Genomic DNA, 13817 nt, shown 5'->3' with positions numbered 1-13817 from the left:
AAAATAAAACATATACACAGTCTTCTACCTTTGCCCTTTTGTCTCATTTTCCAGATGTTATTTTTTCTCTGGATCTTTTGTTATGGTACCGATTCATCTCACAACTGGTCGCTCTGGTTCAAGGCTTAAAACTATTCTCATATTCCAGACGGCAAAATCAGCCCTTTTTTAAAAACAAATTTCAAAGATTTACAAGAAAGACCAGAACATGAATATCCCTGCTGATAAAGGACACCAGGCAAATACAACGAAAAAATGATCACAAAGGAAAAACAACAACAACAAACCCAGGTAACGAACACACAAGATGCCCAAACTGGTGGTCGTGATGTTCCTCCTGGGGAATAAACTCAAGACGAGTGATATAAATCAAAAATGAATACAAATATCCTCCAAGGCTGCACAAACAATTATTTTCTTCAATTAATTTGCCGGACAATATCAAATACTGCCCTACAAAATTCCCCAGAGCTCAAGGTGACATTATTTAACATCTTGTTTGGCTGGAACAATAGTCCAAAGATATATCATATTAGATTTAAATGATATAAAAAACAGAACAGCAGCGAATCCTCCCATGAGAGAATCAGGAAGCAGGGACTGTATGAAGTTTGTTTTCAGCCCTAATATCACCAAATTGTGCAAAAAGGCTAAAAGAGGTGGTAGATGAACACACAGAGGTGCCTGGACCCACTGAGGCCTTGTCTCTCCACTGCGCTTAAACCAAGATTGTCGCCACGCTCTAATCGACTGAAAATTAAGTACCCTTACTTAAATTGCTTTCAACTACCTCTTATACGCGCCGCCCAAAATACAGCAATTTCTAATCAGCATAAAAGTGCACGCACATGCACACATACGCATTTATTGTCTTTCGAGCAGAGCTTCCAGAGAACGCCCTGACCTTTATTCTGTCTGCAGTGACATCTCTCCTACCTCACCAGATAGTGCGGAAACGCAAGCCAACGGGAATGCGTGCACACACACACACACACACACAGACACACCCGCACACACACACCCGTACACACACACACACACGCAGAGGGAAGGCACCGAGCAACTCACAGGAGACTGAACTTGTCCTGGAATTCAGGCCCAAACGCCCTTGAATGACGTCCGTGGTTTAAAAATACAGAGTTTGCAGAAAACGGAGAGGTTACTCCATCCTTGGTGACCTGTCCCTGTTTCTCACTGCTGCTCTGCACCTTGCGAGCATCGTCTCAGACGTCACACAAAAACCAACAGGTGTGCGGCCTCTTTGTCTTTTACCGCTCAACACCGACAAACAAAAAAACATGTATTTGATACCTAAGCCTTTACATTCATGACAACACACACTCAAAGGAGCCGAGTATGGCACAACAATTTATTCTGCTCCTACAGAAAAACCTCTGTATGACGTGTTCAGATTTCTGAGAAATGTGAAATGAGAAATGTATTTGGATTACATGTACACGCGTGTGACACTGGAGTACATGCTGAACTCCCTCAGCTCCTGACACTGCCCGCCTGCCTGCCTGTCTGCTTACCCTGTGTCCATAGTGGCGCGAGTGTGTGTATGTGATCTGTGCGTCACTGTGCCAGTGAGAGTAACTGAAGCCCGGCAGTGGAGAGGCTCCTGCCAACAGGCCGAGTGCTGAGGGCTAGCGACTGTGCTCAGAGCCCTCGCCTGCTGGCCTGCAGGGACAGGAGATGAAGATCAGGGGCAGGAGATGAAGAGCAGGGGCAGGAGATGAAGAGCATGGGCAGGAGACGAAGAGTAGGGACAGGAGATGAATAGCAGGAGCAGTAGATGAAGAGTAGGGACAGGAGATGAATAGCAGGAGCAGGAGATGAAGAGAAGGGACAGGAGATGAAGAGCAGGGACAGGAGATGAAGAGAAGGGACATGAGATGAAGAGCAGGGGCAGGAGATGAATAGCAGGGGCAGGAGATGAAGAGCAGGGGCAGGAGATGAAGAGTAGGGACAGGAGATGAATAGCAGGAGCAGTAGATGAAGAGAAGGGGCAGGAGATGAAGAGCAGGGGCAGGAGATGAAGAGCAGGGGCAGGAGATGAAGAGCAGGGGCAGGAGAGCGATACGCTCATTACACATGGAGAGAACCCACGAGTCCGGTCGCTACATCGCAGCATTTAAGCTAACCCCCAAATGTGCCGATGTAGTTTAAATTTGAGTTATTACACAAAACATTTTACATGCTCTAATGTTGAGAAAACGCATCACTCTCCTCGGACTGTTCATTGCTGTAGCTCCTCTATTCAGCCTCTGTCTGAAACACTTGGTTTTAGCTCCTGTCTCTTTAAGACTACCCTCACAATAAAGCACAGTCTGCTCTGAGCTGAGCCACTCTGTTGTGATTGGTCAATAGCTTCCAGCGTGTGTAGGAAATGTCGACCTCTGCTCTCTTTACCTGACTTTGTTGCTTTTTGACTTTGCAAAACTTTTATAAATGTAAAAAACCCTTTAAAACAAAGCCAGAGATACTGAAAAATAATTATAAATCCAATGAAATCACACATTTGGCAACGCGCCAGAGCCTGAACAAACAGAGTTTGTATTTTACCACAGACGCAGATAACCATCTTTTCAAATTGGTTATTTGCATACTGTCACCAGCAACAGTGACCTCAATATGACCATGAATCTAGTTTTGACTTTTGAATCTGTGATCTCTTGAGCCTGGGAAGTACGGCAGCATACACAAACTGCAGATTAGCAGGTCGGCAAAGTTAAAGAGCTAATCCACGTATTTTGTGTTAAATTGGGAGTATGAATCTTCAGAAGGCTCCTTCCAGGCCTGCAGACAAACCCATATAATAATTTCCAGTGGCCGTACTCCGTAACTAGCACTGATGTGAGTAAATTAATTAAAGACAGATCCACGAGAAGCTGAGCACTTTCTCCAATGTTCACCTTCAAGGTATTTCTGTCCTTATCCAGATTACCCTGAAATCCCCATAAGATCTGGACAATCCTAAGCTATCCAGGGCTGTGGAGCAGCCCCTCACTAAAACCTCCTCCTCTTCCTCGGCCCTTAGTAGCCTTCATCAAACACCCCTGCTACTGTACTGTGCATCTACTTATTGGACTGCTCCATTTTATTCACACCTACTCCTCTCCCATTCCCATTTCACTGTATAACCAAATTAAATAAGAATAATGTTCATTAAATGCTTCAAACTTGTTTCTTTCTGACAGTGTCCCTGTCACTGTGAGGCCAGGGGCAGTTGATCGGGCGCGTACGGCTCAATTTCTCCTTCCTCTCTTAGCTCAGTCATTCCAGGTACAATCAAAGGCCAATAAAGCAAAAGAACAAGCTAAAGGAGCTTGGGAAGTCTGACAAGGACACTGCCTGCTGCTCCAGTGACACTGCAGTGCACTGTAATCTTACCAGGAACCCTTCCACTGCAGTCACCTCTCCTCCTGAGTCCAGCCAAATACAACAGAGCACGAACAGCAAACTACCCAAGACGACTGTCTGGCCTGAATAAGAGATCATTAGTTGACAGTACATTTGTTGCCAGAGCCCCACACACACACACACACACACACACACACACACACACACACACACACACACACACACACACACACACACACACACACACACACACACACACACACACACACACACACACACACACACACACACACACACACACACACACACACACACACACACACACACACACACACACACACACACACTTAATTACCTCACCAGCCCTGAGGCCTAAAGAAAGGATTAGAATTAGCAATATTCGCCCACTGCGGCCACACCGACCCCGGCTCTATCTGCGAGGCTCCACCCCTCCACACGGCAGCTTAGATGTTTGAGAGAATATCAGAGGCGGTTCTCAGGGGCTCTTCAGATGGGCTGTGAGGGCATTAGATAATAGCAGGACTCCCCCCCCCCCCCCCCCTCTCTCTTCACCTGCTATAACAGGAGCACTGATGTCACCGTCGGTTGCGTGAGGGATCAGTGAGTGACACGAGCTGGAGTACCGGGACGGAGCTTGGCACACAAACTACACTCTATTTAAACACACACTCAGACACAGACACACCAGTAAACAAACACACACCGACACACACACACACACAGAATGAAGAATGGGGATTTGATGACTGCATGTAAACACCTTCAGGAAAATTTGAAAACAGATAAATCCCGGATATTTGGCAAAATATCCTGTTGCATTATTAAAATAAACAGATTATGGGCATCAAATAAATACTTACAGTAGTAAACAAAACAGTAATAACAATAATTTGAAAAAAAGTGACACGACCATTAAATTATATCATAAATTATATATATTTTTTACTGTAATTCCATTTATTGTTGTTTTACCCTTTTGTGACTCAAGTTGTGACTGTTAATAAAAGTGCTATACAAATGGAGCATATCATCATTATTATCATTATTAAAGTCTCGACCTTACCATACCTTACCACCTTAACATAAAATTTAAATGAAATTATTTTAAAATTTAATTAATTTTTTTTCATGAAGACAAGAACCCCTCTGGAATCTTTTTGTAGAAGTCTCCTAGCATAACTCCCTAACAAGACTGCTGTTGGAGCCTGTTTCAACTTGGCCAGACTTGAGATGGGGGGGGGGTCTCTAATCAAAAATAAAAATCCAAGTGATCGATTTCAACTGTTTGTTTTACAGTTGACATGTTGAAGTATTGTTGTTTTTAATGTTCTGGTTGCAGCCAGAAGCAAACTACAGATTCATCTTGACCTGTGGATCTCAGTGAGGGGAAAAGGTGGTTTGAATATATCAAAGGTCCAAGTGTTACCGGCCAATACATACACATGTTCATTTAGACCTGAATTTCATGCTCGAGTTACACAATTCAGACTGGCTCACTTCCTGTTTCTTCATCTAAGCTACAAAGTCCATTTGCATGTCACAGCCAAACGGTCTGGACTCATGCTGCAGTCCTGTTACGGCTCCGTGTGCTTATGATTATTTACTTATTGCATATGATGAAGCCTGGATTGAACATCACAACTCAGCCAAATCTTAAAAAAGCTGAACAATAGGGGAACAGGTCAGACTTTATTATAATAATTATTATTATTAGGAGAAAATGTCAAAACCTGAGTTGCTGCACTGACTCCACAATGAGTCCTTGCACCCACACACACCTCACACTACAAAAACAACGAGCACCATCTGCCTCTGTGTAGATCTTAAAGGGACGTATCAGCTGAGGGTACAGTAGATCTTCAAAGCAAGAGGTAAGACACACTCCAGAGAGTTGTGCGTCATCGCCGTGTCCATTAAAACAAGGAAGGAGACCAGCACGGCTGGCTTAATGCGTTGTTCAGCAGGTGAATGAGTGTCTGGCGTGTTTACTACAGCCAATAAGCTGCGGGCCTGTTCACTTAAATCCAGTGAGGCTCGTGTCTGTGCTGTGCTTCTTTAACGAAAACACAAGAAGAGGCATTCAAATGAAGAGGAGTCAGAGAGATCAGCTGACAGTGAAATACCACCAGGTTTATATCTTAATACTAAATCTATCACTTTTTGATGCTTTTGTAAATCTTGCCCCCAGGAGGGGGTCTTTCAACATTCTGAACTGTACAGCGTGACGGAGCGTGAAAATGGCCAAAGTACCGAAGCAACCAGATGTTTGCAACATGGCTGTTAGCATTGTGAACAGTGAATCGTGCACGGAGGCTAGGAGCAGTCCACAGCCGACATAAAGCCGACTTCCAGTGGAGATTAAAAACACGCCTATGGACACATCAACACAACAAGAGAAGAGGAATGACTCTCAGATGAACTCTGAACAATGACGGTGTGTTCTGTACATGATGTACTTTTCAACAACCACTCCTTAAGTGCAGCATTAATACCTGAGGAAGTCTGAGCGTAGAGGGTATGAACATGATATTGCTGCATTCACATGGAGAATTAATTTTAAAGTCCCACTCTGGGGAAAAAAACGCATTAGTAGGATATGTTAACATGTCCCCCTTGTTCCTTTTATATGATAAAAGACATGAATTGTGTGAAATGTGCAGTCAACGCTATGGTTTGAGTGTTTCCACCTTAAAGAATGCCAGTCTGATAAAAACTGAATCCGACAACCAGGGTTTGTGATGTCACAAACCTAAGAAACCAATTCTGTCAACTTGTGGGTGTGGCTCAGCAGCTGGAATAAGGCTCCTGAGCTGCAGGTGAGCTGTGAGGGTGAGGAGACGGGGAGCAGGAGGAGCAGGAGACGGGGGGAAGCAGCAGGAGGAGCAGGAGACAGGAGGCCAAACAGCATTAGCATATTCATAGATCTCAGTCACGACGCCAGGAAGGAAGGTGTAGAGTTACATTTAAGCCAGAAGGGGTATTTTTTCATGACAAACCTTTTGAATGTGTAATTTTGAGGAACTAAGAAAGGTTTTAGCGGGTGTAATAATAAACTACTGTAAATATGGTGGTTGTAATGGTTACAATGAAAAAATTGCAATTTGGAGACTCACCAGAGTATTTTCAGACTACAGTGACTAGGTTTCCATGGACACCGATATTTAGACTGTTGACCTTATCCAGAGGAAGACATACTTTGATAATGCTGCTAACATGAGTTGCTGTTAGAATATTCCATTCATCTTCCTGTTTACATATTACAGATCATAGTCGGATTCTGACGCACATTGTTAGGAACACTCCACACTTACTGTTTCTATTATTGCTTATTCTGAGTAGGACCTTATTCAGGTTAGGGTAATAAGATAAGTAAGGTAAGGTAAGTTATTTAGAATATCGCTTTAATCCGATTAAAATTGGAATAGTCAGTGACTCCATGCTTAAGGAATAGTTAGAAATTTAGCTACAAATTATTTTGGTTTCTTCCCTGAGAATTGGATTGAAAATATCACACTTTTGATTATGGAATCTAATGTTTCTGGAAGAATACACAGAAAGATCAATGCTTTACTTCGAAGGCACTGGTTTTATGGATACCTCTGCCAAGGCCCGACTGTCCCTTTAATGAAACCACATTGAAACCACTCATAAAAACCAGTCCCCTTAATATGTCTGATTTGTTTCCATCAAGATCTATGAATTATTCTCCAAGAAATCAATGAAAATGTTGAAAAATGCAATGTTAAAGAAAGGAAAGGAATTCCCGGATTTGCCCCCTGATCCAGATCCACACCAGAACTCAAAGGATTCATCCCTGACACGTACCACACCCTTCCACCGAGTTCCATGGAAATCCATCCAGTCAGTTATTTCTTGTCTAATCTTGCTTACAAAAAAAAACAAAGAAAAAATGTATTAATTGATGATTGGCAAGACGAGCCGGACTTTTACATAAGACCGATCTCTATGAATTATCACCTCCCTGTTTCTAGTCCAGTCAGATTTTAAAAGTCTGTGCTGCACGGAGCAGGAAGCTGCATTCGAACGCACACACACACACACACACATCAGTAGCATAACACAACATAACACAACCCTGTGACGCAACCTCTCCCCCCTGCAGATTCTCACAGTTTAGAGACCACAGAGAATTGGGAGAGACAGTCGAGGAGCTTAAAAGGCCACCGATGGACCTGGGCCCACTCACATCTACATTCCTCCGAGCTTCTGAGACAGAACAGAGAGCCGCGGCAGCAAAGTAAACACTTGTAGCTCCTCGTTTCGGAAGAATACAATTTCCATAATCTCATGAAACTATCACATGCCGACCTTATGACATTAAATTCTCAACCTGAAGGGGGAACGGAACAAGCTTTGAATGTGGCCCTATTTGTTAAGACCATTTCATAAACAATGGGAGGTTCTGTCCCACGAGTACATGCCCCCCCGACTGACAGCCCGCAAGTGAGAACGCTCTCGGGGATGAAGACACCCACTGTATCTGCACGCAAGGTGACAAAGGGATTTCTTATATTATCCTAATTTGATTTCTAGCTTGATGCTCAAGAAGAACAAGATGATCCTCAGAACAAATAAGTAAAAGGCAAATAGAAATGTGTATAAACCACGTAAACACATGAAACCATGAACTCCAGGACATCAATAAGTGGTCTGTGGCTGATCCGCGGGCCCCATCTCGCTTCCGCTCCTCTCCTTCTGCTTATGTGCTGGTGGAGATAAATGACATGGCAAAAAAAATTACCCCTTAACTGCCCCTGCAGACACTCCAGACAGGAAGAGAAACACGGGGTCACGCTGCAGCTGACGTTCGTATAAATAAAATATAATAAACAGCTAAAGTCACATTTAAAGCCTGAATCTAAATGGTTATTTTCATTGTCAATGAAATGTTTCTGTCTTTTAATCATTGTTGGACAGTTTTGGGGGACAGTTTTCTTATTCACTCTTTTGACAAGAGTGAGATTAGAGGATCAATGCCACCTTCCATTAAAATATGAAGCAGCCTTTATCTTAGCTTAGCACCAAGACTGGTAACAGAGGGAAACAGTTAGCCTGGATTGCTGTGGCGTGAAAAACAGCCACATTTCAACCGTTCAGCTAGTAAAATAAGCATGTAAACAAAATGCCACACTACACCTTTAACATTAAGCCCACGTGCTGTCTGTGTGCACGTCCACTGAACAAAAACTTTGCCCGGGTGGAGTTAAAGTACTAACTACGACACTGTTCTAGGGGTTGGTGCCATTCTTTCAGCCATAAAAGGCCCTTGTACGTAAGACATGACATCCTTAACAGATAAGTAGAGTCCGTCAATTGATGCAGAGGCAGCTGTAAAGACAAAGACAACAGCCAAGCCATTTGAGTCGACTCACTGAATGTTGCACAGACGGAGACAGCTCCTATTGTGTATTAAATCATATATGTGTTTGTTTGTTTTTTAAAGAAACGCACGTCAGTTCAGTGGAGATAAATGAACAAACTTCACGGAGTAATATCCAAGTTTTTATACAACAGAAACAGAAGGTTAAGAGCAAAGAATATCCGATAGTCAAATTAAAGAAATTGAAAGATAGAGAGAGAAAGAAAAAGAGCCAATATCAGTGTGGCTGCTCTCAGCCAGCAGAAAAAAGCACAGTGGATTAATTCATCACCATGCTAAGCCTTTGCCCTCCTCTGGAATAAATTACCCAATGACTCTCAAGTTAGACTAAACACACATACACACAACTGACCACAGAGTGCGCACAAAACGGTGAGAGAGAGAAAACAGACAAATGGTGTGGGGGGGGGCTGCCCAGGTCAGCGGTGTATCATATCTTACTACAGACAAAAAGCAAGTCGGACACAGCAGCAGATGAGTTGTGTGTTCGGTTCGGAGACATCCTGAGGGATAGTAAGGACGAGTGTTTCCCGACTTCGGTCTAGAAAAGCAACCTCGTGTACCCTGTCACAAGTGGGGATGGGCGGGTTTATCATGGGGGGGGTCTGAGGTGTACGGCTGAGTGATTCCACCACTTGTGTCAATGCATGCAGAGGCTGGAATCAGGCAGCGTGATGATACGAGTCTCCAGATACTTATGAGCTTAGCACCTTTTATTGCCCCTTTTTACACTCGAGAGTAAAAAAAGAGAAAAAAAAAGAAAAGGTAAAACCGATTCTGCGTTTGCTCTTCAGGAGGGGCCGGTGTGTGTGTGTGTGGGGGGGGGGCTACTTGGTTTCCTTGAGTGGGGGGCAGTCAGACGGGGAAAAAGTCAAGGACAGATAAATGGTGTTGTGTTTGGCTGAGGTCTTTCTCTGTCTCTTTGGCCACACACACACACACAAACACACACACACACACAGACAGACGCACATACACACACACACACTATCATGGGACCTTGTACTTGAGCTTTATCATCCCCAGAGCAGCCCAGATGGTAACGTACCCTTGACAGAGACTCACATCACACTCCCAAACTCAGAATCCTCAATCTTTCTCACACTGTGGACGCCGGCACATGTTCGATCCCCGTCTCTCTCTCTCTCTGTCCGAGATGGAAACAAACGGACCTAAAGATACAGCACGCCTTCTTTTTTTTAACGTTTGCTTGACACTAAACTTGTGCTATTTGCTGTAGCTGCTTGTTGTGTGTAGATGTGTGTGAGGGTTATTTTTATCCTTCAGGGGATGAATCTGTGTGTGTGTGTGTTTGCCTCAGAATCACAATGACAAAGGCAGGGGCACAAAAAGACTAAAAAACAACTGGAACAACTACATTTAAATTCAATAGGTCCGGATTGTAGTTTGGATCTGCACCAAATTGCAAACACAAGAAACAGGTCCCCTTAAACATGTCATATTTTTTAAAATCAAGATCCATGAATTTTTCTCTGAGAAATTGTTCTCACAAAGATAAAGAAAATGATCAAAGATTCCTGGATCCGACCTCTGATCGGGATCAACACCAGAATGAAATGAATTATTTCCTGACCCACACCACACCCTGCTGACAATCAGAGGTAGAGGTAATTAGACACACACACTACTTGAGATGATGATTTCAATGATTATTTTCATTATGGATTAATCTGCCATATATTTCCTCATTTTCTTGTTGAAAAACTGTTTTTTTTTTCCAGAATTTCAGACATGATTTCATGAAGCCCAGATTGAAATCCTCAAATTGGCTAAAACTATATAAAAAAAAAAAAAAAATTATAAATCACAAAATGCAGCAAATCATCACAGTTAAGAATCTGGAACCTGAGAACGCCTGGAATTATTACTTTAAAATTAAATACTTTAAAATAAAAGTTACAGATTCCTTTTCAGGTGATCAAATCATCAATTAATCAAGTCGTAGTTCCAGGTCTACTTTCTGGTGACACTGACACTGGGGGGGTCAGGTGCAGCTCTGCTCATTCAAGTAAAACAGTGACATCTCTCAAAGTCTCAAATCCCAAATATAATCTAAATGAAATGAGAGAAATTGGAGCTTTTATCGACGACATGTTGCAGAAACCTACGTGGTGTAAAAACACACGATTCCAGAGCAAATCAAGACCCGGATCACCGAGTCTCCGACGCGTCACCACAAGCTGACGTACTAACGATTTCTCTTTGAATCACAGAGAACCCGGCCCCTCTCGCTGCGGACGACCACGGAGGATGTTAAAGATGACACCTTACCGAACAGGGATTAACCATTTCCAGCTGAAGGGAGACCATTAGTCTAACTCAATCAGGGGACTAATTCAATCAAAGGCACAGTGGGCGTCTTGACATGGGGGCATCTGTCACGCTGACTTCTCACTGCATCCTGCGCTGACATTTGGACACAAAATCCAGCCTGACAGAGGCCGTCGGATCGCCCGCGGTGTGGCAGACGCGCGCACGAAAACATACACAAAACATGCAGACGCACACTAATACACTACTGAATTCACAAGATCACAATTTTTGTCGTGCCTTTTCTGTGCCTGAAGATGTTCGTGCAGACATTGCAGTGCCGGCTCCCTTTGTTTTTTTTATTATCAATGAGACTTCCACCCCATTATTCTTCATTTAAATATGAACTGCTCTCAAATCAACGTGGCTAAATAAAATAAACGTCTGTTAGTCTGAATAACAGTGACAGGTCGTTGTTATGTGCATGTGTGCAACCTCTTACACAACACCTACAAGAATAATCATCATCTTGATTAGAAACACAAATTTAGCCGCTGCACATAAGAGGGAGCAGCACATTTTGTTATCCTCTGCTGGCGTCACTGTTTCTGGTCCAACACACAAATGGATTCTGCAAACTGATGGCAAACTTTCTCGGCTTTAAAAGTCCTTCTCCATAACTGCTCGTATGTCTCATAACACTGCCGGTTAAATGTTTCTATAAATCCCTGGTCTAAATTTATGCACGAGGCCTCGATAAGAATCCCGCAGGACAGGACATCCTATTGAACAGCGTAAGTGGTGGAGAGGTGAAGCAGAGGCCAGAGCATGAGTGAGCCGAAAAGGAATCGCGCCTGACAACAGATGTCTGTGCTTCATGCTGAGATCTTGGCTTCTATAAAAAAAGTGCACGGCTCCAGCGGCAAGATCGCACACATGCACAAACACACACAACGCGGCTGGAAGGTGGGTTAAAATGTTTGTCTCGTCCCGACGCTTACGTAAAAAAACCGCAGGTGAAACAATACCTGAGGTTAGTGTGGAGGCCCGTGACCCCGTGACCTTCAACTGAGAGTGTGTAGCATGGCCTAGTTCCTCTAACAGAAGAAAAGCAGGAGAGCCAACCTTGCAAGCAAAGTTACAATGAAAGTAAAGCGATGATTTAAATCTACCTGCCTCTGGAGTTAAACACCCAGATCTTTAGACCTCCGATTCTTGGATCTCAAAATTTCCGATTAAATGGGACATACAGCTTACACACACACACACTTCTTTTTGTTCTTTGTCTTTTGCTTGCATGCAACACACACACACCTCACACACATACATACACACTTTTGTTCCCGTGTCTGTGAATGCAATCAAAGTGTAGGTTCCCTCACCTTGCAGCTCGGGGGTTTCAGGGGTAGTCCCGAGGCAGGATTTCCTTGATGCTGAGTGGTATTAGTCTGCTGGGGTGAGTGGGAATCCTCGGACTCTTTTCCACTGTTGTAGACCACCCTATCAGAGATATGAATACTTGAAGCACAGCCCATGCTTCAGCCCACTTCAGCCTTTTTTTTTGTTTTTTCTTTCGCTCTGCAAGTGCTTTCCTTTGAGGCGAGCAGAGTGTCATTGGCCTCTCCCCCCCCCAGCCCCAGCCCAACACTGTCCTGTGCAGTTAGGGTCCAGTCAAGGGTTCATATCGTTCCGTATATACATGTATAAATATGTGTCATCTAGGCCACAGCAAAGCCGGTTCTCCAAACGCTCCAACACAAGGCATGAATAATATATCTAATTCCCCCACCCGCCCCCCCCCCCAAACAACACCAGGAAGCTGATTTCCTCCCTCCTTGTTTTTTTTTGTTGCTCCTTCTTCCTCTTCTTCACATGAAGTTAATTGGAGGGTCTCTCTGATCACAGCTGCTCGTCTTCTCCTGGAAAAACTTGGATCCTTCAGCTCAGATCCCCCATGGACGACTCTTCATCCCTCACTCCGGCCTTCTGCTTCTTCGTACCACATCACCGGTTTCTCCTCAACTTATCAAGTACAGGCCTTAAAGCACACACATCCACACACACACATATACACACATGCACACACTCACTCACTCACACACACACACACCATGCAATCCACCCCCCTCCTGCTCCAGCCTCATGCAATAGTTTTATCCATTTTTTGTGTCCATGAAGGCTTCATGTGTAGTCGTCCTCCCCCACCACCCTGGAGCCATCAAATAAGATGCTTCTTTCCCCTCTTTCTTTCTCTCTCTCCCTCTCCCTCTCTCTCTATCAATCTTTTCTTTCTTCTTCTGCTTCTTTTCCTGACAATGTGTGTGTCCACTTCAGCTGCAGACACGGGCCACAGACCGGCTCTCAGCACACTCCAGCTCCAGGTTCATCATCAACAGGGGGAAAGACCCAGTGGGATTATTCCTGTGTGGAGCATTCTGCCGGGTGGAGTCCGAGGTGCTGCCCGGGGATCAGGCCACATTCACCGGTGTGAAGCAGCGGTGGTGGTGGTGGTGCTGGTGGAATCCTGCAGGCTCCATTCAGGCATCCGCTGCCCGGTGGAGGATGATCCGCCTGATAGAAGAGCTCCAGACCCCGGGGCGCGTCACCAGGCTCCACGGCTCCCTCTCATCGCTGCTGGGAACACTGGGAGCATGAAGGATGTAGCGGGGGCTGTGGCGGGTGGAGGTGCCACCTCTGGACAGCGAGAGGAAAATCTACAAGACAGAGAAAAGGGGGAAAACCAGACCGATCTGTCTCCGGT

At 44.3% G+C, this 13817-nt stretch overlaps 1 protein-coding gene across 1 annotated transcript in view; it reads right to left on the bottom strand.

The window, feature by feature from the left end:
* pde8a (phosphodiesterase 8A) overlaps positions 1-12695 on the bottom strand; it is a 39747-nt gene extending 27052 nt beyond the window's left edge. Inside the window, exon 1 of the mRNA XM_061068184.1 lies at positions 12439-12695. Coding sequence (XP_060924167.1) covers positions 12439-12591 — 153 coding nt within the window. The 5' untranslated portion in view covers positions 12592-12695. The remainder of the gene's footprint in view (positions 1-12438) is intronic.
* Between the last annotated feature and the right edge of the window lie 1122 nt (positions 12696-13817).

This window comes from Limanda limanda, chromosome 3 (genome assembly GCF_963576545.1).
Source record: "Limanda limanda chromosome 3, fLimLim1.1, whole genome shotgun sequence".
Lineage (NCBI taxonomy): Eukaryota > Metazoa > Chordata > Actinopteri > Pleuronectiformes > Pleuronectidae > Limanda > Limanda limanda.
Note: the sequence above shows the minus strand (reverse complement) of the source record. Positions and strands in the feature narration are given on the sequence as shown.